The following is a 26,644-nucleotide window of genomic DNA, read 5'->3' as shown; positions in this document are numbered from 1 at the left end:
AGATTTTTGGTCAGAGCCAATCAGGTCAGAGATTTCTGCTGCTTTGCTCCTGAAAGGAAAAGTGGGGGAAGGGAGATAGAAGATGGCCACATTCTCCCCTTGAGCCACATGATCCATTTCCCATGTGACACATTCCAGAGCCTTGGAAAGGAGAAGGGAGGGGCACCAAGAGAGTGGGCTGGGGGCGGGAAGATGGTTTAACAGTCAACCAGCACAGCGTCATCTTGTCTTCCTACCAGGAAGCAGGCTATGAGCCAAGGGGAAGGCAGAGGACAGAAATGAATGTGCTCCCAAGCTTTCCTGGTGGTGTATGGCATTCTCCAAACTCCTATGCAAGCGCTGTTCCTGACCAAGAAGACCCAAGGAGACCATCTCTGAAATCAAGTCCAGATGAAGGTATGTGCTAGGGATCCCGTGGTATCGCGGCTGAAATTTGGCTTACAGGACATAATACCTTCTTTTTTCCAGGCAATTTGGAGAATTTTGTCCTGGCTTAGATTTGGTTAGGGGGCTTTAGATTTGTTACAGGTCTAGAAAAGCTGCTTAGATAGTTCTGTAAAATGAATGATTCACCAGAGTAAGTGCCTGTTGAAGAAAAATTGATGGAAATTGTGTGCAGTGATAATTAATAAAACAAAGCACTAATTGATGACAGTGATTTTTTTCTTTGAGTGCTGGAAAGAGGAAACAAATAATATTACTGAAATCAACTAAATTTCATTGCCACTGCAATAAAATCTTGTCTCCCTTTTCAGTTGCTTATTCTGTGTGCCCGTGTTCCCAGAGGTGATTGGCAGTGGCTTAGGGAGCCTGAGTGGGCAGGCGTGCTGTTTCTTTGTGCTGTGCAGTTGTCTGCCTTCTGATGTTCCTGATACCAGGAGAGCTCATGATTATTTCCATCTCTTGTTTGGGATAGTAGAGTGCCACTGACTTCCAAATCTTACAGAATAGCTATCAAGAAGCCTCCCAGGAAGTTCTCAAAGGAATCTTCCAAAGTTACAGGCTAAAATAACCTGCCATGTACTCAAATCTTGGTATCTTTGACCATTTCTACCCAGCACAAAGAGGGAAGCTAGCAAATTTAAATTTTATTTCATCTTTAACAAATATTTAAAAAGGTCTTGCTATGTGCAAGACATCATTATAAGCACAAATAGTCATTTAATCCTTATAATAACCCTCTGGGGGAGGTAATAGTACTCACATTTTGGTAATGAAGAAACTAAGGCACAGAGAAGTTAGGGAACATTTCCAAGATCACACAGCTAGCAAATACTAGAAACAGGATTTGGACCCAAGAAACTTGACCCCAGAGTCCATGATTTTAACTACTAACCTATGCTTCTTCCCTGCTTGTGTTATTTCAAATGATGTCAACAGTTGATTTGGCTACAAATTTTGTTCAGCTGACGCTACTAGAAGAACAAATCAGCTTGCCTGGCTGAAACAGATCCCCAGTGGAATCTATATTTAATCTTAAATTATCTCAATAGTCACCTTCTGTACCCCCAAATAACCCAGTAAGTAATTGCCTGTTCTTCTCTTCCTTTTGTGCTGTATAGATATCTGGTAGTAAAATACTGTGTTACTATGGTGACCAAATGATGTCCAAAGGCAAAAAAGAAATCTAGAATTACATCATGGTTGATTTTTTTTTTAAACTGAACTTAACATTCTTTCATCCTCTGAACCTTAGTAATAATACCAGCCTAAACATACTATCTTTAAAAAGCATTTACTTGGTTTTCAAAATAAAATAAATAGATTAAAAACTTTTTAAAATTATGAATACAAACTATGGTATCGAATGGACTGGATCTGTTGGTTTAAAATAATATTACCATACTTCAAGGGAATAGATTACTCTCTTTGCAAATTATATTAGGTTTTTAAGGGAAAAAGGAATTTTTTTCTTAACTTCTAGGAATTTCTGAAATATAAAGATTTCTTCCTTTTGGTCTGTGGAGTTTCCCTTCCGGCTCTTGACAATAGATGATGACTGATCTCAATCTTACATGCTACAGAAAAACTAAGGGAAATTACTAGGTTAAAGATAATAAGGAGGAAGAAAAGGGATAGAAATCTAAAATTGTGAAATTCTTTACTAAATGAGGTATTTCCCTTCAGGGTTTCACTGAAGAATACTTTGAAGAGTGGTTGTGTCCCCTACAATACTGAACTTCCGTCTTTTATATTAAGCCCTGGATCCCTGCTGAAATCTGTTTTCCTGGGACAAATACCACATTTACACTATTATAGTCACCTGAAGTGAGCTTCTTGAGTGAAGGGACTATATCTTCCATCATTGGGTTTCTAGCACTTAGCACCAGGCCTGGTGTATGGTAAGCTCTCGATATCCATTTGCAAAAGCTCTGAAAGCATTCTGCTGGGGCCTGTTTGGGGGCCCATGTCTATTTTGTTCTGCATGTACTTATAGGGAGGACAGTGAAGAAGTACATGTGTAGTGGGAGAGACCTTGACAACAGCCAAAATGATGTCTGAAATTTATACATGCCAGTCAGACTAACTCGAGCAGTAGCACACTAGAGTCCAAGAACTATCCATAAATTCTTTCCTGGGGATTACAAATCCCCCTGACATTTCATTTATCTTTAGAATGAAGTTCTCCTGGTATTTTTATTTATATCTAGATATAGAGGCACCCTAACAGTCTTATTTTCTTCTTGTGTTTGCCTGGCACCATCTACCAACACTGAAATAGTTCACCTTGGGTTGAAACTGAACGTGTTGAGGTCAGTTCCGGCCCCAGGCAGGCTTCTCCTAATCAGCTGTGGCTCCCAGGCCTCAGAATGCCGAACCAAGAGCTCACAGGACTAGAGGACTCCCCCACAGAGAACCCTGGGATCGTTAGTGTCAGAGTAGATTGGAGCCAGGCTGCCTTTCCCAAACCATGGCAGCTAGGACTTGAGTGCAAAAGATTGTCTCAGGGTATCTGGAAAGGTTGCTTAGGATTTGAATTCAAGTTAGCAGGCTAACTGGGGTTAAAATAATCCTCTCTCTTGGAGCTCCCGTGCTACTCTTGATCTCAGGGTCATGAATCCGAGCCCCACATTGGGTGTAGAGATTATGTTAAAAAATAAAAATAAAAAAATAAAATAGTCACGTCTCTCGATGATATTCACAAACATAACCTATTCTATTATTCCCATCTAATTAAGTCACTAAGGAGAGGAAGAATAGGGTTTGTAGATAAGGTGTGGGTCCATGAATCCTATCCACTCATCCTCCTTACCTCCAGTGTTACCTGCTGAGTGAGTTGTGCAAAAGAAACAGCCCTGCTGGAAGCCCAGTAAGGCCAGGCATGCGCTGCATGCCCACCACACTCCTGCAGGGCTTCTCAGAGAAGTGCAACTGGTGTCCTCTACAGCCTTGGGTCTGGAAGCCTCGCTGGGCTTCCCACTCATCTCTCAAATCTACCAGCTCTACTCAACCAGCTGAATGGGAGAAGATCAAACAGAGAGAAAGTAGAGAGGCATCCCCTTATGGAGAGGCCTTGCCAAATGTGCTTTCAACTTGGAGGCTAGGGATGAAAGAGGAGATAGGAAGGGGGCAGTGAGCATGGGGCACAGATATGAGAAAGTGAGGCCTGGGTCCTGCCTTTCAGGCACAGTCACTTGCCCGCTGCTAGTAAACCCTGCCACCTGAGTCAGGCCCTGCGAGTCCAATGACTGGATCATTTCCTAGCATATGTGTACGTAGGGAAGGAGGAAGCAATGGACAGAAGAACCAGAGTATGGACGCAACTTCTCCTTTATGAACCAGGACAAAAAAACGGCATGAGCTGAGAGGTGGTCTCTCCAAGAGGACAGTTTCAAAAGTAAAAGAGGGGTACCATAATGAATATATTTTCCTGTTTATGGGGTCATTTTCCCTTGGCTAAACTTCTAAAGCTATCATCTCAGGGAGCCTCTCATTCGGCATACTTTCCTAGGCACTGGATGTCTGTCATGTGCAATCTTGATAGAGACTCTGCGATATAGGTTATTAGCCCCCATTTCTGATCCAGGAAACTGAAGCCCAGCGACATTAACCAACCTGCCCAGAGTCCCGCACAGCAAATAGAGCCAGGATCTGAATTCCCCCTGCTCTTTCTGCTCTATCACAAGTAAAGTTCTTTCCTCTGTATTCTTTAAAAATAAATATGTTTTTGGATATTAAGTTAATATAAATACAGTTCTAGAAAATTTGGGAAATGAAGAGAAATTATAGAAGTGTAAGGAAAATAGGGGCACCTGGGTGGCTCAGTCAGTTAAGCATCTGACTCTTGGTTTCAGCTCAGGTCATGATCTCATGGTTTTCGGATCGAGCCACATGCCGGGCTCCGTGCTCAGTGTGGAGTCTGCTTCAGAATCTTTCTCCCTCCCTCTTCATCTCCCCCTTCTTCACTTGAGTGCTCTGTCACTCTCAAATAAATAAAAATCTTTAAAAAAAAAACAAAACAAGAAGTGTAACAAAAATAAAAACCAATCATGATCTTGCCACCTAGAAACAACCACTATTAAAATTTTGGTATAGGGCGCCTGGGTGGCTCAGTTGGTTAAGCAACTGCCTTCGGCTCGGGTCATGATCCTGGAGTCCCGGGATCGAGTCCCGCATCGGGCTCCCTGCTCGGCAGGGAGTCTGCTTCTCCCTCTGACCCTCCTCCCTCTCATGCTCTCTGTCTCTCATTCTCTCTCTCTCCAATAAATAAATAAAATCTTTAAAAAAAAAAAAAAAAAATTTTGGTATATTTCTTTCTCAGTCTTTCTCAGTACATCCAGTGATTACAAAAGGAAACATTTGTTGAGCACTGGCTTTGTCTCAGACATTGTTCTTAGCTCCTTTCTTGCGTCATTTATTTTATTCTCACAACAAATCAATAAGGTGGGTACCATTATTATCCTAATTTCATTGGTAAAGACAGTAAGGACAAAGATGTTAAGTAACTTGGTAGAGGCTACACAGGTATTAAGTGATCTGAAACCCAGGCTGGTTGCTTTACGGCAAGGTTTCTCAACTTTAGCACTGTTGGTATTTGGGGCCAGCTACATCTGTGTGGCGGGGGGCTGTCCGACTTTATTGTAGATGGTTAGCAGCGTCCCTGGCCTCCACCTACTGGCTGTCAGTAATACCCCCCTCCCCCAGGTGTGACATCAAGAATGCCTTCAGACATTGCCACATGTCCCCTGGGAGGCAGAATGACCTGTGAACCACAGCTCTAAGAGCCCATGCTCCCAATCACTGCATTATGTAGCCCCTTCATACTTAAAATCTGCTAAGAGTTCTTTTCTTCCACATCTAAAGAAGGAAACATACCTTCAAGTTTGGTTGCAGCCTATGAAACCTTTTGGAATATCAGCGGCTTTATAGATCATAGGTAGGAGATTAGTCACTTCCAGAAAAATGCTCCTTAGTAGACTTTTATAACAGGTTTATAGTATCCCACCGTTGCCCAGTTGGAAAAATAACCGTATTTCTCTCTCTTACAGTCTTTTCCCTGGTTCTCTGTGACAGGCACCCTTAGCCTTCAAGAATTCAGATTTCAGGGACACCAGCATGGCTCAGTCGGTTAAGTGTGTCTAACTCTTGATTTCGGCTCAAGTCATGATCTCAGGGTCCTGAGATTGAGCCCCGCTTCAGCCTCCGTACTCAGTGGGGAGTCTGCTTGAGATCTCCCTCTCCCTCTGCCCCTCCCCCAGCTCATTCGCTCTCTCTCATGTTCTCTCTCTCAAATATATAACTAAATCTTTTTTAAAAAATTCAGATTTCAGGTGTACACTTAGGGTGTAGCAGGGCAGCGCTTATCAACCATGGTGTCAAAATATGTCCCAAACAAAGGATGTCTTTTGCAAATTATTGCGTGCTAATAAATCAAATACCAAGATTTGCTAGTGATATATTTTTTAATTAATTAGAATAAAGTTAAGGATGTCTACATAATAATTTTCTTCTCCACGTGATTTCTTAGGTTGAGGACTCTGTTGGAGTTACAGATCAAGCTCCTGAAGTTGCACATAGTTCTGAATATATCTGTAGGAGTGTGTCACATGTATGAACACACTGTCACATCTGTCTCTGAGGAGGAAAGACTAAAAATGGCTGGTGTTGGTGATTTGGGTTGCATGACTGATGCGCAGAGGGGATTAAAGTAGGAAGCACTGAGAGATGACAGCAGTATCACTTTAACTTAAAAGATGTCCAGGAGCGCCTGGGTGGCTCAGATGGTTAAGCGTCTGCCTTCGGCTCAGGTCATGATCCCAGGGTCCTGGGATCGAGCCCCACATCGGGTTCCCTGCTTGGCGGGGAGCCTGCTTCTCCCTCTCCCTCTACTGTTCTCCCTGCTTGTGCTCTCTCGCTCTCTCTGTCAAATAAATAAATAAAATCTTTAAAAAAAAAAAAAAAAGATGTCCAAAAATATACGGTACTAAAATATATATTAACCATGTGAAACATGCAAATACACATTCAACATATTTTCAATGACAGCTGACTACGTACAGTTGCATAATTTGTCCATGAAAAATGCACATGAATGCAAATTCAAATCTAACTTCTCCATGAACTTAAAGGTTTGCTTTCTTGGAACACCCTGATTGAGGACAGTGGTGCAGATCAAAATTTACCTTGAGTGTTGCTGTGAATTTGATGTAAGACAGAATATGTTTCTGAAAAACAGTTCTTAGTAACTCTTTGTTTAGTGTTTGTACTCCGTGCTTAACAAAAAGTTCACCTTCTTTTCAAATTGCTGTAAATTGCACCTACTGTGTAGTTCTTTGCTTTGAGTGTGATACATCTGGTCTTTGCCTCCTCACTTCTTTCCTATTTAAGTTGCACAACTAGAGATGTTGATACTGAAATACAAGCTTGAAAATGAAACTGAATGCTTACCTCCAGAACAACTGTTTGCCTCTACTTTAGACTCAGCGAGCACACAGCAGCTATTCAAAAAATGAAATAAATTGAATTTGGGGAGGTGCAGATCCCTTGGCCAAACTGTTTCCTTCAGAATTTGAAAGCCTCCATACTGGGAAGAGAGGTGTAGGAAATTGGTAGAGGACAGCCAGGGGTTCTAGTAAGTGTCTCTCCCCTCTGAGAAGCTTGGTAGTAGATAGAAAGGCAGACAGACACAGCTGGAAGTCCTCTTTGACCAGACAACTTCTTGCAGGGAATCTTCAGTAAGAAATTGTTGGCCCTTCAAAGATAATTATTGGGACAGGGGTGCTTAGCTGGCCTCTAGGGAAAGAAAATTTATCCCTCCTTTGGAGACCCATACTCTAGATCTTGGATATCAGAAGCTCAGAGAAGCCCCAGCAGCCCTAACCAGCTTCCCTCTCCTCCCATCAAAATGCACTCTTGGGGTGAGTTCTCTGCCAGGTGAAAGTGGTGAGTTATAAATTAAACAAATGTGTGGTGCTCATCACAATGTCTACCTATCAGTTTTAGTTCATAATGCTAAAAGGACCTCAAAAATCATCTAGACCAACTCATTTATATTATAGCCATGGAAACGGAGATTCCGAGAGGTTGATTTACTTAAGGTCCTTAGAAATAAGACCTTGTGTCTCTTGTCTTGCTGTTCAGTGCTTATATTCAGAATTAGAGCCCAGGTTTCTTAGCCCCCAGTCCCATGTCTCAGGTGAACCAGAAAGCACTACACTATTCAAGCTTCTCAAGGTTTCTGATACTCTAGATGCTGATGGGGTAGTGGAAAGTGATAGGATGGCTGGTATGAATTTTAATGTTCACACTGAATTATCTAAGAAATGGCTATATTGAATTAGTTTTTATTACTGCAGAACACATGAGCACAAATTTAGTGGCTTAAGATAACAGCTGTTTCTTATGTCACAGTTCTGCAGGTCAGAAGTCTGGGTGGGTTGGCTGGTTTCTCTGCTTTGAGGCTCGTAAGGCTGAAATCAAGGTGTTGGCAGAACTGTGTTCCTTTTTTTTTTTTTTTAAGATTTTATTATTTATTTGACAGAGACACAGCGAGAGAGGGAACACAAGCAGGGGGAGTGGGAGAGGGGGAAGCAGGATCTCCACTGAGCAGGGAGCCCGACGCGGGGCTCGATCCCAGGACCCTGGGATCAGGACCTGAGCCGAAGGCAGATGCCTAACGACTGAGCCACCCAGGCGCCCCACTGTGTTCCTTTTGAGAGGATGATTCCCCTTCCAGGCTCTTTGCAGTGGTTGGCAGAATCCAGTGGCTTGTGGTTGTAGGACTAAGGTCACATTTTCTTGATGGCTGTCAGCTGGAGGCCATCCGTAACTCCTAGTGGCCTCTCCCTGGTTCTTGCACGGGAGCCCCTGTATCGCAGAGCCAGCTCCTTCTCATGCTTGGAATCATTGTTTGACTTCTTTTTGCTCATCTTTCTGCTTCTAACCAGAGAGGATGCTCTGTTTTTAAGGGCTCATTAGTTTGTGCCCACCTGGATAATCCAGCATAATCTTCCCATTTTAAGTTTCATAACCTTAATTGTATATGCAGATATACAATTTTGCTGTGTGGCATGGACATCTTTAGGGGGCCATTCTGCAAGACTCCATCCTACCAGGCTAATGGGAAAGTCAGTGACAAACATTACTGGGACTCTCTTCCTCTTTCTAGGTCCTGGGGCTTGTAAACCCAGCAAAATGTACGGGGTGGTCCCTCTAGCCTTGGATCCCCTCTGGTCATAGCAGACATGTGATTGTCTGAGCTGGTGTGTGTCCTTGAAAGCTGGGAGATCTGTGGCTTTGGTACCCCGCTGGGGCGGCGGACTGTACTTCTAAGTCCGGCCTTGGATCCAGCCCCCTAGCTGTACTCCTCCATTACCACTTGTCACTTACCTGGAGTGCAGTGGGGAAGTGAGGCAAGGGTCCCAAGCTTATCTTTTCCTTTTCTTTTTTTTTTTTTTAAACAGCTCTATTCGTATAGCATAGCACCCACTCATATTAAGTTACAAGGCGGTGATTTGTGTTAATATTTACAGAGTGGCACAACCATCACCATAATCGAATTTCAGAACGTTTTCGTCATCCCCAAAAAGATCTCTTGTGACCATCCAGGCCTGCCTTTTGCATGGCTCCAAGGGCCGTAGCCACATCCTGGTTCAGACATCCTTGTTTCTCCCTCCTACACTCTGTAGAAGTCCTCTCAGAGAACTCAGCCTATAACACACGAAAGCCAAGGAAGCAGGGTTGTCTCGGGGCCCAGCGATACGACTCTCCTCCAAGACAAGGCAGCATTTAGGGTCTGGGTTCATTCTCAGAAGGGAATAGGAAAATCTCAGCGAGGAGCACAGCACAAATCAGTACCCGCAGGGACTTGTCTTGCCTCTGTACAATGTGGTGGAGTCTTCCAGTTGCAGTTATCAGTGGACAGCACTGACTCCATGGAGCAGTGACCTGCAGGGGAGGGAGTCAGGCCTCCTCCTTTTACCCTGCTTCCTTCCTCCTCTAAGCAGAAATGAAGGCATTCTTTGCTTCCTGGGGAGGGAAGATAGTGTGGGAGAATTGGGGAACCCATCTGGTACAAGAGTGCAAGGAAGTTCCCAGAGGCATTTTGTCCCTCCAGGCCCCGCTTACCCCTTTTTATCTCTTCCCCCCTCCGCCCCCCACTGTGTGGTAGGTTCTTTGGACTGCAGAGAAATCTGAGTTGCCTCAAGGGAAACTGCCTATCACAAGTACTAAGGCCAGGCCCCAAGGAGCCTGAAACATTGCTCAGGATCTGAAAGGTGGCTGGTATGCAAGGCAGCTTGGTGACTTGATTTCCTTGTCCTGTCATCTGTCTGCAGCAGGAGTCCTAGAGAGTCTACCATCTTCACATGACAGTTTACAAAGGAGAAGCAAGGGGCAGCCAGGCCCACAAAAGAGAACACTCTCTGCATGCCTCTTTCCTCTTACCAAGAAAGAAACATTTTTCCAAGAGCTTCCCAACACCCTCCTAGAGATTTCCTCTTATCTTGCCAGAAGCAGATGATGTTCATGTGACCATCCCTAGCTGCAAGGGATAGCGGAAAGTGGTTATCTTGCTTTTTCAGCCTCTTGATAGAGGAAGGCAAGGGAGAAGTTGGGAATGGCCATTAGGTGACCATCCAGTCACCTGTCCTTCCATTTCCCGTGGACCCTTGGTCCCTCATTCTGCTTTGTTTTTCTCCATAGCGCCAGCCATTTCTTTACTATGTATGTATTTGTTTTGCTGTTATTTGTTTTCCCCCCTAGAGATAAGCTCCACAGAAGCAGGGACCTTGTCTATCTAGTTAACTTCTGTACTTCCAGCAGTTAGCACAATCCTGGTTCATACTATGTATGAAAAGACTATTGGGTAAATGTATAATAGAAGATGATTTTACATATACCATCGTAACAACATAGTCATTTCTTAGGGTGAAGTTTCTTGGTGTTTATTTCTCTTTTTTCCCCCCATTTTATCTGACTTTACAGATTTTGCATGAACAGTAGAGAGAGGGAGAAGTTCAGTGTTATTAAATCTGGAGCTGCATCCCTCCTACGCAGGACTCTACTAAGTGGCAGTAGGGTGAGAAATATTGGCCAGTGTCCTTTATACTTACCCACAGTGGGGTGCCAATATGACCTAACATTTTCTCCTGCAACATTGTTTGTAAAGAATTTTGGGAGGACTGCAGCTTGCGGCCAACAGAAACCGTGTGGGGTAAAGCTTGGGCTCCTTTCTGTTACATTCTTTTTGGGTGCAACATTTATTCCAATGCTAGCCATCCCTACACAGAACCGTCAAGTAGGTGCTTCTCCATCAGTCTTTCACCCTTCACCTGCTCCCTGCCATAATGGCACCCCATCCCCATTCTCCCAGATGCTGACTGTCCTCAAGGCTTTTGTTTCAGCATCTCTTCTGTTTTCATTTCCATTAAGACCATAGATCTCAGAGATCACCATTCTACTGATAATATGTAAAAATATGTACTCTTTAAGAAGCATTTACATTCTGGGGCCCCTGGATGGCTCAGTCGGTTAAGTGTCTGCCTTCAGCTCAAGTCATGATCCCAGGACCTGGGATCAAGTCCTGCGTTGAGCTCCCTGCTCAGTAGGGAGTCTGCTCCCTCTCCCTCTGCCCCTCCCCCCCACTCGTTCTCTCTCTCTCTCTCTCAAATGAATAAATAAAATCTTAAAAATAAAATAGTTTTTAGAAAAAAAGAAGCATTTACATTTTTTTTTTTTTAAAGATTTTATTTATTTGACAGAGCGAGATACACAGCGAGAGAGAGAACACAAGCAGGGGGAGTGGGAGAGGGAGAAGCAGGCTTCCCGCTGAACAGGGAGCCCGATGCGGGGCTCGATCCCAGGACCCTGGGATCATGACCTGAGCCGAAGGCAGACGCTTAACGACTGAGCCACCCAGGCGCCACCAAGAAGCATTTACATTTTAATAGGGGCCTTGACTTTAAAAGAATTATGCCCTAGTGGTAAGAGAAGTTGGGATAGAAGCCTTCCTCACTTCCAGAAATCACTCCTATGATGCTGACTCTTTATTTCTGATATTTTAAAATTCGCATGAAGGGGCGCCTGAGTGGCTCAGTCGTTAAGCGTCTGCCTTCGGCTCAGGTCATGATCCCAGGGTCCTGGGATCGAGTCCCACATCAGGCTCCCTGCCCGGCAGGAAGCCTGTTTCTCTCTCTCCCACTCCCCCTGCTTGTGTTCCTGCTCTCGCTGTCTCTGTCAAATAAATAAATAAAATCTTTAAAAAAAATAAATAAATAAATAAAATAAAATAAAATAAAATTCGCATGAAGGACAAAGAAAGATAAAGGTGGTAGAAGAGTAATCTAGTTCCTTGGACAACCAGTATCCAAATACAAAGATGGTGTGCCCAGTCTGATCTTAGGAAACTAAGCTTGATCCCAGTCGGGAAACAGATTGAAAGGCACAGAGTTGGAATATTATGGAGGAATACTTGTATATATTATATAATATATAATATATAGCAGGAAAGGGGAAAATGGCATTCAAGAAAATTCTAGGCTTATAAGCCTGTGATACTAGGAGTCTCAGATGGTGGAGGGGAAGTTCTTTTCAGTGGAAATATGAGGTTCTTTTGCAAGTATTCAAAATTACCTAATGGAAGTAATTTAGCAGAGTGGATTTTAGATGCTTTTGAGAAATATTCAATTCATTGTATTACATGTTTTGGTTTAGGGTATAGAAAAAAGTTTTATGGGTTAGTATGTCACTAAAAAAATCATGCCCAACTTGGAGAAAGGTTGTGTTGATTTATTTGGATCTCAGTGATTTTCCCCTTAAAACCCAACAATGTGAATGATGATTAGGTACCTAGGCTCCTCCCCAAAAGCCACCCACTCTTAACACAGCTAAATTATGTGACTAATGTTAGTATTATCACTCTATAGTATGTGATGTGTGATGTGGTTACTAAAATTTGCTTGTCATATGGCTTTTAAGACTTAATGGGCTAATAATTGGAAGAGTGCTAATTTTTAAAATTTTTTAATAAGTTTTCATTTAAATTCCAGTTAACATACAGTATAATGTTAGTTTCAGGTGTACAATACAGTGATTCAGCACTTCCATACATCACCTGGTACTCATCACAAGTGCACACCTTAATCCCCATCACCTATTTAACCCACCCTCCTATCCGCTCCCCTGTGGTAACTATCAGTTTATTCCCTATAGTTAAGAGTTTGTTTCTGGTTTGTCTCTCTCTCTCTTTTTTATTTTTTGTAGATTTTATTTATTTATTTGACAGAGAGAGACACAGCGAGAGAGGGAACACAAGCAGGGGGAGTGGGAGAGGGAGAAGCAGGCTTCCTGCTGAGCAGGGAGCCCGATGCGGGGCTCGATCCCAGGACCCTGGGATCATGACCTGAGCCGAAGGCAGACGCTTAATGACTGAGCCACCCAGGCGCCTCTCTCTCTCTCTTTTTTCCCTGTGCTCCTTTGTTTCTTAAATTTTTAATATAAGTAAAATTATATGGTATTTGTCTTTCTCTGACTGACTTCTTTCGCTTAGCATAATACTAACTCCATCCATGTCATTGCAAATAGCAAAATTCCATTCTTTTTTATGGCTGAGTAATATTCCACATACATACATACACACACACATACACACACCACATCTTTTTATCCATTGATCAGTCGATGGACTTGGGCTGTTTCCATAAGTTGGTTATTGGTGATAATGCTGCTATAAATATCAGGGTGTATGTTTCCCTTTGAATCAGTATTTTTTTATTCTTTGGGTAAATACCAAAAGTGCAATTGCTGGATCATGAGGTAGTTCTGTTTTTAACTTTCTGAGGAACCTCCATAAGAGTGCTATTTTTTTTTAAAAGATTCTGAGAGAGAGAGAGCGCACGAGCGAGCGAGCAGGAGCAGGGTGAGGGTTAGAAGGAGAGGGAGAGCGACAAGCAGACTCCCCACTGAGCGCAGAGTCCGACACAGGCCTGGATCCCAGGACCCTGAGATCATGACCTAAGCCGAAGTCGGGCGCTTAACTGACTTGAGCCACCCAGGTACTCCAAGAGTGCTAATTGTTTAAGCACTTGCTATGTGCTAGACACCGTGTTAGATAGTTTATAGAACCATACAGGGATAACACTTACTGAGTATTTTCCTCATACCAGGCAGATTGACTTGTGTTAACTCATTTAACTCCTGTGCATGTATTATCTCATTTAACCTTCACAGTAATCAAGTGAGATAGGGGCTAATTATCCTCATTTTACAGGTAAGAAAACGAGCTCAAGAGGGTTAGATAACGTGTCTGCGTAACACAACTAGTTAGTGTGTGACAGAGGTGGGATTCGCACTTCAGCTGTCTGACCTCAAAGCCTGCGTACATATCCACTTTGCAATATCCCTGTATTGTGAGATGATAAATAGATGTTTTTCAGCACAGGATTCCATTCTGGGTGTAAGTTTGCCAGATTTAGCTAATAGAAATAGAGGACACCAGTTGAATATTGTATGGGATATTGTATGGGCCATATCTATGCTAAGAAAATGTCATTGAACCAGGCACCCTGTATTTCATCTGGCGGCCGTACCTGGGTGGCGCGTTGTGAGAATGTGTCTTATCCTCCCTGGTTTTCCTGTGCCCCCACCAAAGTCATGAAGCACTTAGCTCAGTGTGCACACCAGAGCCAGAGCTCAGGGCCAGATAGCAAGAGAGCCACTCGGGAAGCTTCTGACACCTTCTGTGGCCTCCTTCGCCGTTTGTAAATTCAGGGCTTCGGGAGATGTCGCCCTGTAAACGGTGTTCTCCTGGAAGTTGGTAGGCTGGTAAATGTGGGACAACTGGCTGCACAGGGGGCAAAAAACCTCATTTGTGGTGTTTGTCCATTTCCATGGTGTGACTGTTCCTCCTGTGGCTGATTTATGCCAACATGATGTCATTGAACTTGGAGTTGGGAAGAAATGCGCACAGCTGGTTCTGGGCAGCTTAGGCAAGCCAGGCACCCACCCCGTTCTGGGCATTTCTTATTTTCACGTATACACAAAGTGTACATCACCATGAAAGGTTTAAGAGAAAATCTCCACCACCATGTTCTCTAAGTTACAACAATTAAAATTTAAAGGAGACAATTTCTTACCTGGGCTAATACCACTGATCAGACTTCTCACTTCAGTTCACACTGGTTTGGAGTTCTGCTTTCATCCTGTGTTTAAAGGCTACAACAGTTCATCATCTGTCATAATGGATTTCCAGTAGTCTCATACTCTCTATTCTGAAGAAAGGCTGTATTTCCAGACCAACATGTCTACTGCACTTTTGATGCCAAGCCTCCGTGCAGTATGTGGTGGGAGTGATTTTTTTTTCCCCCCAAATGTTCACTATGTCACATATTTCTGAGCTAGCATATTGAACAGATGTATCTGTGGGTAGGCAAGAGGCTGTGGCAGAATAATTTTACATTCCTCTGTTTGATTGAGGAGTCAAGAAAAACCTATCCGTGTACAGCCAGTTTGACCCTCTGAATTCAGATCCCGCCTTTTGTGGCCTCCCCAGGCATGAAGCCCCAGGGGTGGTTAAGAGCATGGGCTTTGGAATGAGGCAATCCTGTGGTGACTCGTTTATAACTATGATCTTGGGGAGGAACTTCAGTTTTTCCCATCTGTGAAATAGAGCTAATAATATTACCTACCTCAAAGGTACCTGACACATGATAAGCACAAAATATCTATCAACTCTCTGTAGTATTAATGTTATAACTGCTGTCCTCGTAATTAATCTTATTGCTCATTAATAAACAGCCTTATCTTATGTGTTGGCTTCGGTCCAGCAGATGCTTACCATTCTACAGAAAATGTTACAGTTTTTTTTTTTTTCCAACCAAATCGTGTAAAAATTCAACATTCTAAAAATTCTAGTTTGACATTAAATTTTTGAACAAATGTCAGAAATAAAAATGGTCCTCCTATGTTGTGAGAATGTCTGTGAATCTTTATAATTTCATGAGGGAAAAGAAATCAGTTGTTAGGGTTCTTGGACTTGGGAACAAGCCTAAGCAGAAGTTGATGTGCTTGGACAGGAATCGCCCCTGGCAGACCTGTGACTACACAGAGTTTGTCAGCTGAGCCCCTCTGTGCCTCCTTGTGGTCCTTTCTTGTGTTTCTCATCATTCATACATTCATCCACCTCTCAGGGTGATTTTCAAAAAGCTAAGATCATGATTCTTGGGGTGCCTGGGTGGCTCAGTTGGTTAAGCGTCTGAGGCTTGATTTCGGCTCAGGTCATGATCTCAGGGTCATGGGATCAACTCCATGCTGGGTGTGGAGTCTGCTTAAGATACTCTTTCTTTCTCCTTCTGCCCCTCCCCCCATAAAAGAATAAATAAATAAAATAATGATTCTTCTACAAATAGAGGATGAATGTATGTCAGAGATTTATCAACTTACTACTGAAGGAACCAGTGAGATCATTAGCCTGGCTCCAAGAGCATTTGAATAAAAATAGGTATATATAGGGTTTTGTTATTGTTGGTTTTTTTTTTTTTTTTAAGAAGGTGGACATAAGATGGCTAGATAGACACAAAACTGGTTAATGTCCTACAGAGCAGTAAGTTCATAACCTTGGGGGTTATTTTTTCTGCTAGACAGAAATCTGCACGTTAGCATGTACCTTCACCTTGTCTGGGCTCTCGTCATATAGTAATAGCAAAATCAAGCATGGATGCATTCTCTCAGAGAATTAAATAATTCTTGGGGAAGCCCATTTAACAACGTCCTGGCATGACATTAAAAAGGTATGCTAGACTCTCTTTGCCTTATTTTCAAGTATTGGATACTTTTTTTTTTGAGAGAGAGTGAGAAAGTGGAGGGGGAGGGGCAGAGGGAGAAGGAGAGAGAGAATCTTAGCAGGTTCCATGCCCAGTGCAGAGCCTACTGTGGGGCTCGATCTCATGACCCAAGATCATGACCTGAGCTGAAACCAAAAGCTGGACACTTAACCAACTGAGCCACCCAGGTGATAGAGATATATTTTAATAAGTGCCTTCACTACTCAACTCAGTGGGGTGTGTCTGGATGGGAAGACATAGGTTCAGCAGGAAAGAGGTGAAGAAGTCTTTCCTATTGCTGTTAATATTACTGCATATGGATGACCCAGACATAATTAGTTAAGCAGCCCTTGTATTTCAGAAACTCTCCCCTGAAGAGGGATTTATTTCCAACTTAATGGAGTAGGGGAGACCTTTTTGAAATTTTACTTTGGGACCCTAGAACTTACTTATAATATGGCAGACTAATTTTTTTCCAGAGTGGGGATTGCAGAAGCCTGTCTGAGGACACCTCAGCTACCTTAACTCTCCCCTCAATGAGAATTCTGCTGCAGGTAGCAGTAGTCCAGGGTGACTTCAATTTCGCCTGCCCTGCTCTGCTCAGGAGTCTGTTTTCCCCGTCTCCATGGTCACCAGTGTTTCAGCTCAGGAGAAGACACAATCACTCTCTATCTCTGGTTGAATTCTCCTAGCAGAGCCCCCTAGAGCAGGAGTCATGCATTTCAGTTCTCTGTCCTTACAGATTCCATTAGTAAATACTTAATAAACAATTATTAATGTAAAGAAAAAGAATAACATTCTTCCCCTGGGAGCCCCCAGCTTGGTGGGGGAAGACAGAAACATGGAAACAGTTCTAAAGCAGGGATTCCTGATCTCGGCTGCACATTAGGATCACCTGGGGAACCCTGAAATTTCCCACTGCCCAGGCTGCCCTCCAGACCAATTAAATTAGAATCTTTGGGGGTAGGAACAGGGCAGGGGTATTTTTTTAAAGCTCCCTGGAAGAGTCCAATGCATTGCTAAGCTAGAGAACCGTTGCTATAAAGCAAAACACACTTGGAAAATGCTGTAGTAAAGTGCTGTGTGAACGAGGATACCGCAGCCATTCTGGATATGTCAATAATCTCATCCACTGTCTGACCACATCGCAGCCCATGAATGCAGAAAATGTAACCTCTCATTGTAACCTTGGGGAAAAGTTAGGTCAGTCTGATTGTAGGGCATTTAGAAACGATAAAGTCTGGGAGGTGTGGTTTGCAGAAAATGTTGTCTCTGAAAGGAAAAGGGCCCCAAAACGATCAACCCAGAAAAGATGACCCCCCCCCAACCATTCCACATGCTCTGTCTCTCCCTTGGAATGTTTTTTTCACTCCCTTGTCTTCCTGAAGAAGTTCTAGTCTCCACATCCCCTACTCAGACCTCACCTCCTTTGTGAAATCTTCCCTTTTCTTCTCCTATCCCGTACAAAATTGGATCCTCGTTTTTCTCTGCCACTTAGCTCCTTGTCTTGTTAGCATCAGTTATAATTATTACAGAATTTAGTTATAATATGGTCAGGCAGCTTGTTTATACATTTGCCCTCTTCTGGGCCTTACTAATCTTTGTTTCCCTAGTACCTAGCATAGTGTCTTGGTTTATTGAGTGAAAAAACAGGGCTGCAGCAGTTTTAGGTAGAGTCAGAACAGCTGTGCCATCATCAGGGGAGACCTGGACTCAGGAGCTCCTCAAGGCTCCCTTGTCCAGTTTCTGAGGAGTGGGATCCTCTGCTTCCCAGTGGTGGGGCTAGAGGAGTGGGCAGACACACTCACTGGTGACATGCAGCTGGAGGAAATATGGCAGATGGGAGGCCTCACGGTGCCTTAGTTGTGGTGGTGAACTTGAGTTTCATCTGCAGGGTTTTGCTATGAGAGGAAGAGAGAAACAAAAGTAAGTTCACAGGTTTCAAAATATGTGTATTGACTGCAGACTAGTGCCTGTGCCACCAACTTCTGTTTTATTTAGGCCACAGGCATCCCCAAAAAGTTTAGAACAGCTCCTTCTGCCTGGGAAAATTGCTCATCTGCTTTAAACTTTAAATATTTTATTTTATTGATATTGTTTGTAAGTAATCTCTATACCCAACGTGGGGCTCGGAACTCATAACCCTGAGGTCAAGTTGCATGCTCCACTGACTGAGCCAGCCAGGCACCCCTAAAGTTTAAACCTTAAAAAAAATTGGGGGCATTTTGTAGGTTTTACACATACGAAGGTGAAGAGATAATTTCAATTTTAGAAGTGGAAGGGTCATGCGTTCCAGATTTTCTAGGACAATGCTAATTTTAGATCTTATGTTCTGTTTTCAGGCTGCGTATCCTGATTTTTTTATATGGAAGTATGGTTGCTATTCTTAAAACTGACTGTCAACCAGCCATCCATGCTTAAAGGTCTTCTAGTAGTCAAATGCCTAATTACGACATTTCTTTTGAGAAATCAAGTAGGGCTGCCTCATGGACAAAAAAAGCCTGAAGATAATACGGGACTGGCATTTACTACATTATTGCCCTGAGCTCCAGATTTTTGTTGAATGTGGTTTCTTGGTGAGGACAGTATATATTAACACTCTTCTCCCTGCCACAAATTAGCGCAAAAGTCCTTCAAGGAAAAGCGGGCCATTAAGAACGTTCTTTCGTTAAGAGCTGTCCTTAGGGCACCTGGCTGGCTCAGTGGTGGACCGTGCATCTCTCGATCTCGGGGTTTTAAGTTTGAGCCGCATGTTGGGTGTAGAGATTACTTAAAAAAATGAAATCTTAAAAAACAAACAAACAAAAAACCTGTTCTTTAATCCCACCTCTAAAACTTAAGGAACGTTTCTTTGTGAGGCTAGTCACAGGAGCCCACCGTGGGGGACACGGGGCCCTGCTGGAGCCTGCTGCTGGAGTGCCCTCCCCTCGTCCACAGCCCACATGGAATTGCTCTGGTTATTTTTTTTTTAATGTTTTTTTTTTTAATTTTTATTTATTCATTCGAGACACAGAGATACAGAAAGAGAGAGAGAGAGCATGAGCACGGGGAGAAGCAGAGGGAGGGGGAGAAGCAGGCTCCCCGCTGAGCAGGGAGCCCGACGCAGGCCTCGATCCCAGGACCCTGGGATCGTGACCCGAGCCGAAGGCAGACGCTTAATGACTGAGCCACCCAGGCACCCTCTGGTTATTTTGGATTTAGGTGCTGTGCTTTCTCTTTTCTGCTTCATAGATTCAGATCAAATTAGACCTTAATAATCCAACTGCAACCCAAGTCACCCCAGTTTTAACTGAATAGCCCACAATTATATAATTGTTTCACCTATTAAAAAAGATAACTTTTTTCCTCACCAAATAGTTCCCCCCAAAATTAAACTAAAGGCTAAACTTTTTTTTTTTTTTAAAGATTTTATTTATTTATTTGAGACAGAGAGAATGAGAGAGAGAGAGCACATGAGAGGGGGGAGGGTCAGAGGGAGAAGCAGGCTCCCTGCCGAGCAGGGAGCCCGATGCGGGACTCGATCCAGGGACTCCAGGATCATGACCTGAGCCGAAGGCAGTCGCTTAACCAACTGAGCCACCCAGGCGCCCGTCTAAAGGCTAAACTTTATAATATTCTTCTATATCTAAGGATCATAAGCTTTTAAAAAGCTGCTGAGTAACAGTTAATAGTTGGTTGCTTTTAATCATGCAGAGGCCATAAGCTTTCCAGTAACCTGGGTACATTCTTTAGAGGACGTCTTGTATGTTCTCCCGTCAATATGTCCTTTTGTGAAACAGTAACAGCAGAAGGGCATCAAGATATGTCCTGGATACGTGGCAAAGCTATTAGAACATGAAGCACATCATCTTTGGGAAAAAAAGCGAGCCGTTCTCAGATATCATTTAGTTAGGTGCTATTCTGGCTCTTCTAAGTGTTACATACAGTGGCTCCGTGTACTTCCCTAATGCTTCTGTACTGGAAACTCTGCAGAAGGAAGAACGGGGCCACTTGCAGGAGCCAGCCAGTCTGACTGCAGATTCCCAGGAGCTATTTCCATAGCTGACATCTGTGTGTTTCCATCTGCCCACGTCTTCCACTCACAGCCTTACTGCTTTAGTGTCATGACATTTAGGAACTTCTCACCTACTGGCCCCGTATTCCACCGGCTCTTCATTTGCGGGGTGGTGCCCTCACCATGAGCCAGATCCGAGCACCCTCACCCTTTGTGGTCCCCAGTGAGTGAAGGCGCCAAGGGGATGTTCAGGGGTGGGGCTTGGAGTCCACCTCACTTGACGAAAGGTCAAGAGAAGGGGAGGCCAGAGAGAGCTTGAGCTGGGATCAGCTAAAACAGCTCCTGAAACGAAAGAGAGACGGAGCCAGGGCTGTTTCTGGATAGGAGTCCAGTTGTCCTGCCAAGGCTCAAGTCCTCCTTCCTGGCGAATGACAACCCATCTAAGTGTCAGATAAGATCGTTAGCCGTAGGAGTCGCTCTTTATGACACCGTTTTAACAGGAGGCCTCCTTCTTCTTTTCTTATCCAGAACTGAGAGGAAACAAGTGAGTATGGTTTTCGCTCACAGAATGGATAACGGCAAGCCGCCCTTGGTTATTCCCACGCTGCTGGTGCCCCTGCAAAACCACAGCTGTGCGGAAACAGCCTCCGCCCTGCCACGCCACGAGCGGACGGCGTTCCACGAGGAGCGCGGTTGGAGGAGCAACACAACAGACCTGCAGCCTGGGCTGAAACCTGGCGAAGTGGCCACAGCCAGCATTTTCTTTGGGGCCCTGTGGTTGTTTTCTGTCTTTGGCAATTCCCTGGTTTGTTTGGTCATCCACCGGAGTAGGAGGACTCAGTCCACCACCAACTACTTTGTGGTCTCCATGGCATGTGCTGACCTTCTCGTCAGCGTGGCCAGCACGCCTTTCGTCCTGCTTCAGTTCGCCACTGGCAGGTGGACGCTGGGCAGCGTGATGTGCAAGGTTGTGCGCTATTTCCAGTATCTCACCCCCGGTGTCCAGATCTATGTTCTCCTCTCCATCTGCATAGACCGGTTCTACACCATTGTCTATCCCCTGAGCTTCAAGGTGTCCCGAGAAAAAGCCAAGAAAATGATCGCGGCTTCGTGGATCTTCGATGCCGCCTTTGTGACCCCCGTGTTCTTTTTCTTTGGCTCCAGCTGGGACAATCACTGCAACTATTTCTTCCCTTCCTCCTGGGAAGGAACTGCCTATACCATCATCCATTTCTTGGTGAGCTTCGTCATGCCGTCTGTCCTCATCATCTTGTTTTACCAGAAGGTCGTGAAGTACATTTGGAGAATTGGCACTGATGGCCGAACAGTGAGGAGGACCACGAACATTGTCCCAAGGACAAAAGTGAAAACGATCAAGATGTTCCTCATTTTAAATCTGTTGTTTTTCCTCTCCTGGCTGCCTTTCCATGTGGCTCAGCTGTGGCACCCCCATGAACGAGACTCTAAGAAAAGTTCCCTTGTTTTCACAGCTATCACGTGGATATCCTTTAGTTCTTCGGCCTCTAAACCTACGCTGTATTCCATCTATAATGCCAATTTCAGGAGAGGAATGAAAGAGACTTTTTGCATGTCCTCAATGAAATGTTACCGAAGCAATGCCTATACTATCACAACCAGTTCAAGGATGGCCAAAAAGAACTACGTTGGCATTTCAGAAATTCCTCCCACGGCCAAAACTATAACCAAAGACTCGATCTATGATTCATTTGACAGAGAAGCCAAGGAAAAAAAGCTTGCTTGGCCCATTAATTCAAATCCACCAAATACTTTTGTGTAATTTCGCAGAATTCTTTCAATTATTGTTATGTGCCAGAGATTAAAAAGCTTTAACTCTAAAAACAGGAGCTTTTTAAATGTTTTTTTTTTTTTAATCAACTTTCTGAGGGAAATGTTTTATGCTGCAAAATGCATTTAATTATTATCATTTCTGTGGTTTTATTTTGGTTGCTTTTGGTTTTAGAGGAAGCTTTCACCTTGAGCTATGGTTGGTAATCCTTTTACTATATTAGTTACATGCATAAAAAAGAGAATGCTTTTCTACTTTTTACTTACCCTTATTGGGTCCAAAAAACATAAACCATACACACAGTCTTTGACTCATGACTCTACTTAGTTTTATTCTGTCTGCTTTTTCTCCTCCCTACTGAAATTTTGTAACTGTGGGCTTCTGTTCCAAATGAAATCTAATGTGACACATTATTTCAGAGACTTGTATTACTCCAACTAAGTAACATTGAGGGAGTGTTAATATTGTACATATTTTTACATCACCTTTTTCCGAGTAACCACTGTCCAGATCTCCTGTGGGATGCACTCCATAGGATGGAATATACTGGAACTTGCTGGGAAGCCTTCTGTGACTGAATTTTAATCAGGATTCTTAGGGAAAGAGAAGTGATAATCAAGTTGCCTAATTTCCCTCTTTGTCTCTCTCTCCATTCTCCCTTAACCTAAGCAACTGATGATGCCCTGAAAATTCTGAAGTCATGATGTTTTTCTCACATCTGTGTCCCATCTAGGCTGTGTCTGGGACGTTTACTTCCCTTCTTTGAGTTAAACTCAAGCCAATGAGTAGATGTCTTTGCTAGGCAAGCCCAGAAAGTGCCAACGGGAGAAACGGCAGGTGGCATTTCTCTGGGCTCTGCAGTTCGGGCAGAGGTCTTTGGCTGCCCATCCCTACCCTACACACAAAGACACCAAGGACAAGGAACACCTTCTTCATTGTCCTAGAGACTCGGACATGAGGCCATTTCCCCTGCCAGCACTTCTTTCCCCTCATTTCTCTGTAGGATACATCATCACACCGTTGCCAAGCCCAGACTCTTCTTTGCCTGTGATATCTCGAGGTTTTCTTCTCTGCTTGTCAGTTTCGGTTATTTCAAATCTAGGGCCAGCACATTTAAAAAACGTTCTTATTTAAATAATAAAAGGCTTACAGACAAGACATGTATGCATTTTCACATCCCAGTTCAGAGCTGCAAATAATAATTCCAGTTGTTAGTGATTTTACCAGCACGATCTCATTTTATCCTCTCAAAAGAATTCTGCAATGTACTTGTCACCTCTGCTTCACAGATGAGGAACCTGGGATGCCATGGTGTGTGACTTGCCCACATTGGAGTGTGACAGGGCAGGTAGTCACACTTGGGTCCTCTCACTGCAAGTATGTCACTCTTCCCTTGACATTACAGAAGTCTCTCTAAGGAACACGTGAGTGGCCAGTCCCAGCCAGGCCTCACTGGGCCTCCTGGCTGCTGCCTTGGTGGAAATCTAAGGAAGGTCTAAGAAAATCTGGCCATTCTTAAAAAGAGAGTCTAGGTGAAATTTGATGAGCTGGCCCTCATATTTTCTTTGGCCATGGATAGGTTGATAGGTTCTTGGACTTGTGGTGCTGAGTGTCAGAGATACAATCACAGAGAAACGAGACAAGACTAGGTTTGATATTCAGGGCCAGGAACAAACACCATGAAATATCTCATCTGCAAAACATCTACAGAGATGTTTTTAAGTGGAGGTGCTTCCTTCAATCAACAGATTGAAGAGAGAAAAAGAACATCTCATATTTTTCTTCCTTTTCTTTTTCCTCCTCATCTTCTTACTTATCCCATCAGCAGATGGCACTCTAAAATGACTGAATGAGCTAGACAGTTCTCCCATTGGCTCTTGAATTCGGAGGTTCAGACCTGTTAAAAAACAGAGAAGACCTTTGCATTTTTGTCCATTTTTTTGTGCATACTTTTATTTTGATCCCTTTAAATATGGTAATTTTTTGAAGTTAGATTGTAAAAAGTTAAATTTAATTCATCTCAATTTTATTTTGATACATCTTTTCAGGTCTCAGTTTAAACTAAAAGATGAGTACTAAGCTCCATTCTGTCTTGAATGTTCTGTGAGTTTACCCCAATAGGTGGCAATTCAGTGAGACAATCTCATGGTTTTTTTTTTTTAAAGAATCCCCCCAATAATGACAAAAGTGTCAACCAAATCATAGTCTCATGGCCTACGATAATTCAGCTGTATTCTCTTAGCATGTTGATAATTCACTGTATTTTGGTTCAGGCTTGTTTAATATTCAGGATTCCGGTTGTCTCACTTGATCCTGAAATCAGAGGATACTGGACATAATGCACAGATTGATGAAGATTTGTATAAGTCCCAGCAGGACAAGCACAACATTCACCATAACTCACATCTGCCCAGAGTTAAATCCACAGGGAAGCAGGTTGTTGGAGAGAGTGAAAAATGACCCCAGTCTCCACACTGGGTCCATGTTGAGGTGCACCATGAATCTGGATTCATGGGGCCTCCAAACAGGAGTTGAAGAAAGGTAATGGGGGGCAGGGTGCAGGGTAGAGCCAATCCTCCTACCTGGCTCCCAGAGACTGTCAGAGGAAGGGACAGGGGTGCATCCTGTGGGTGGAATGCAAATTTCTCCTGCTCTTCTAATCTTCAGTGGAAGCATGAGTCCAGCCAGCCTTCTGCTGAGAGTCCACAAGCACATCCTGCTCAGATGCACTTCTCTGTGGACCTTACATCACAGGTGTTTACCCAGGATGCCTGGAGCTGCTTCCCTGGGCCAGAATTCCTTGCTCAGGAAGGACAGATTTACCCAGGGGGACTCCACCAAACATGTGGGAGCAGTCATTTGCCAGAGAAGGTTGGCAGTTTGGCCTCTGGTGGTGGGCACAGTCCTTGCCTTTCCCCCTCCAGCCTTGCTTCCACCCGCTCAAACTCACCGTGAAGCCACATCACCGAGGTCTGCTGGAGCTCCTTGACCAGGATCAGCTGCAGGGATAAGCTCCTCTGGGGAAGAACTGCGTGTGAAAGCAAAGAATTGGAGATTTGGGGATGGAAGGGACATTGAGAGACATCGCGCACGCCCCTCCTTGTTTAGAGGAAGACATTACAACCAAGAGAAGTCAGAGTAGGGGCGAACTAAAATGCCTTCTGCCAACCCATCCAGCATTCTTTTAACTTCACCATCCTGCTTGCCGTGGCATGATTCATTTATCGAAGGAAAAAACCCCTCACTGTGTGCGGAAGAGCACGGAGAGAATACACAATTCCCCGCGGTTCAGCGAACCGGCTAATTCATCTGGAACCGAGACAACCTGAGTGCTCTAATTAGAGAACAGGGGACACAAACCCACTCTGTCGAACCGTTTTGCAGAGTGACCGCTTGATGGCACTGTGGCTCGTCGGCAGAGCCCACCACCTCTTCACGATGCCTGTCACACAGGCCGGTTCGGAGCAGTCCTGGTCTCCTAGCAACAAGACAGGGAAAATTGCTGAGCACCAGGAGCAGCTGTAGATTAACTAATCAATCAGTGTGTTCCAAAGACGGAGCATCTAAACATTGGAGGAAATCCCAAAATAATTAATACTCTTTACGGACATGAAATCACCAGTCAAAATAGTATTTTAAACCCATTTTACAAATGGTATCATTTTTGAAAAATGCCATCAGACCCCAAAGTGGTGGTCGTGCCGCCCACACTTAACCCAGGCCTCTTTCTCTCTTTTCTGCTCCCTGTACCATTCCACTCTGAGAATTCGTGGCCCTTTTCATAGCAGTGCAATCCAGACTTGCCCTAAGAGTAAATGTTCCTATGCTCCTGGTTAGTAGGCAGTTAAATTTACGTTAGGTTAAATTTATTTGTGGCCTCTCTCATTTCCCTCAGACCGTCTTTAATTTTTTGGTCCCCTACAGCCTGGACCATTCTGAACTTTTTTGCTCAGCTGAACACTTCCGTTCAAAAGTTCTATATTCTTTTCCAGAAGAAGCCTCTTTCAAAGATTGCTTTGAAAAACTCCCTATCAACCCTGAGTTATACAGTTAGGGGCTCTACAATTAGGATTCACCTATAATTTGAAGAATGTGCGATTTTAGTTTTGCAGGAAAAGACTGCCAAGGAGCTCTGGGCTCTGCCATGATGGGTGCATGTGTATCTGGCTTCATGATTAGGATGTAGGTCTGGAAGCTTGAGAACATCATCTAGTTTTCAGCAGGCAGTTAATAGAGCAGTGATTTGCCCACAACAGCTAGATATGGATTAAAACTCCTCTAAGGGAATTTTGAGTGCATCCTCTCTTCTGCTTCCCCGTTGTGTCTTCCAAAGAATAGTCTCTTTAAGAAGACTGGATTCTGCTAGTAGGACCCTGAGTGTGCAAAGATGAGGACATGGCAAAGATAATGGGGGAGCAGAGAAGTAGCTGTGAGGAGTTGGATGGGAGAGAGACGGGCAGCACAGTAGCTGAGAATAGATGTATATTCTGTCTGACTATCTAGATTCGTTTACACTTCTGGGCTCTCTGAATCTCCAGGCAGGTGCATTCTCCTTGAATAACTCTTTAAACGTTAGTGAAAATT

At 43.8% G+C, this 26,644-nt stretch overlaps 2 protein-coding genes across 3 annotated transcripts in view; both read left to right on the top strand.

Annotated features, from left to right (window-relative positions):
• The first annotated feature begins 310 nt into the window (after positions 1-310).
• On the top strand, positions 311-26,644 carry GPR19 (G protein-coupled receptor 19). The gene is made up of 2 exons (XM_032391799.1): positions 311-396; positions 20,782-26,644. Exon 2 carries the CDS (start codon positions 20,804-20,806, stop codon positions 22,049-22,051), a length of 1,248 nt encoding a protein of 415 aa, XP_032247690.1. The 5' UTR covers positions 311-396; positions 20,782-20,803; the 3' UTR covers positions 22,052-26,644.
• Positions 312-26,644, top strand: part of DUSP16 (dual specificity phosphatase 16) — a 176,195-nt gene continuing 149,862 nt past the window's right edge. For both annotated transcript variants that reach the window (XM_032391798.1, XM_032391792.1), the window contains exon 1: positions 312-396. The gene's annotated coding sequence lies outside the window, so the exon portion shown is untranslated. The remainder of the gene's footprint in view (positions 397-26,644) is intronic.

The sequence above is a fragment of the Phoca vitulina genome, unplaced genomic scaffold (genome assembly GCF_004348235.1).
Source record: "Phoca vitulina isolate PV1807 unplaced genomic scaffold, GSC_HSeal_1.0 scaffold64, whole genome shotgun sequence".
Classification (NCBI taxonomy): domain Eukaryota; kingdom Metazoa; phylum Chordata; class Mammalia; order Carnivora; family Phocidae; genus Phoca; species Phoca vitulina.
This window is presented reverse-complemented; position numbering and strand designations above follow the sequence as displayed.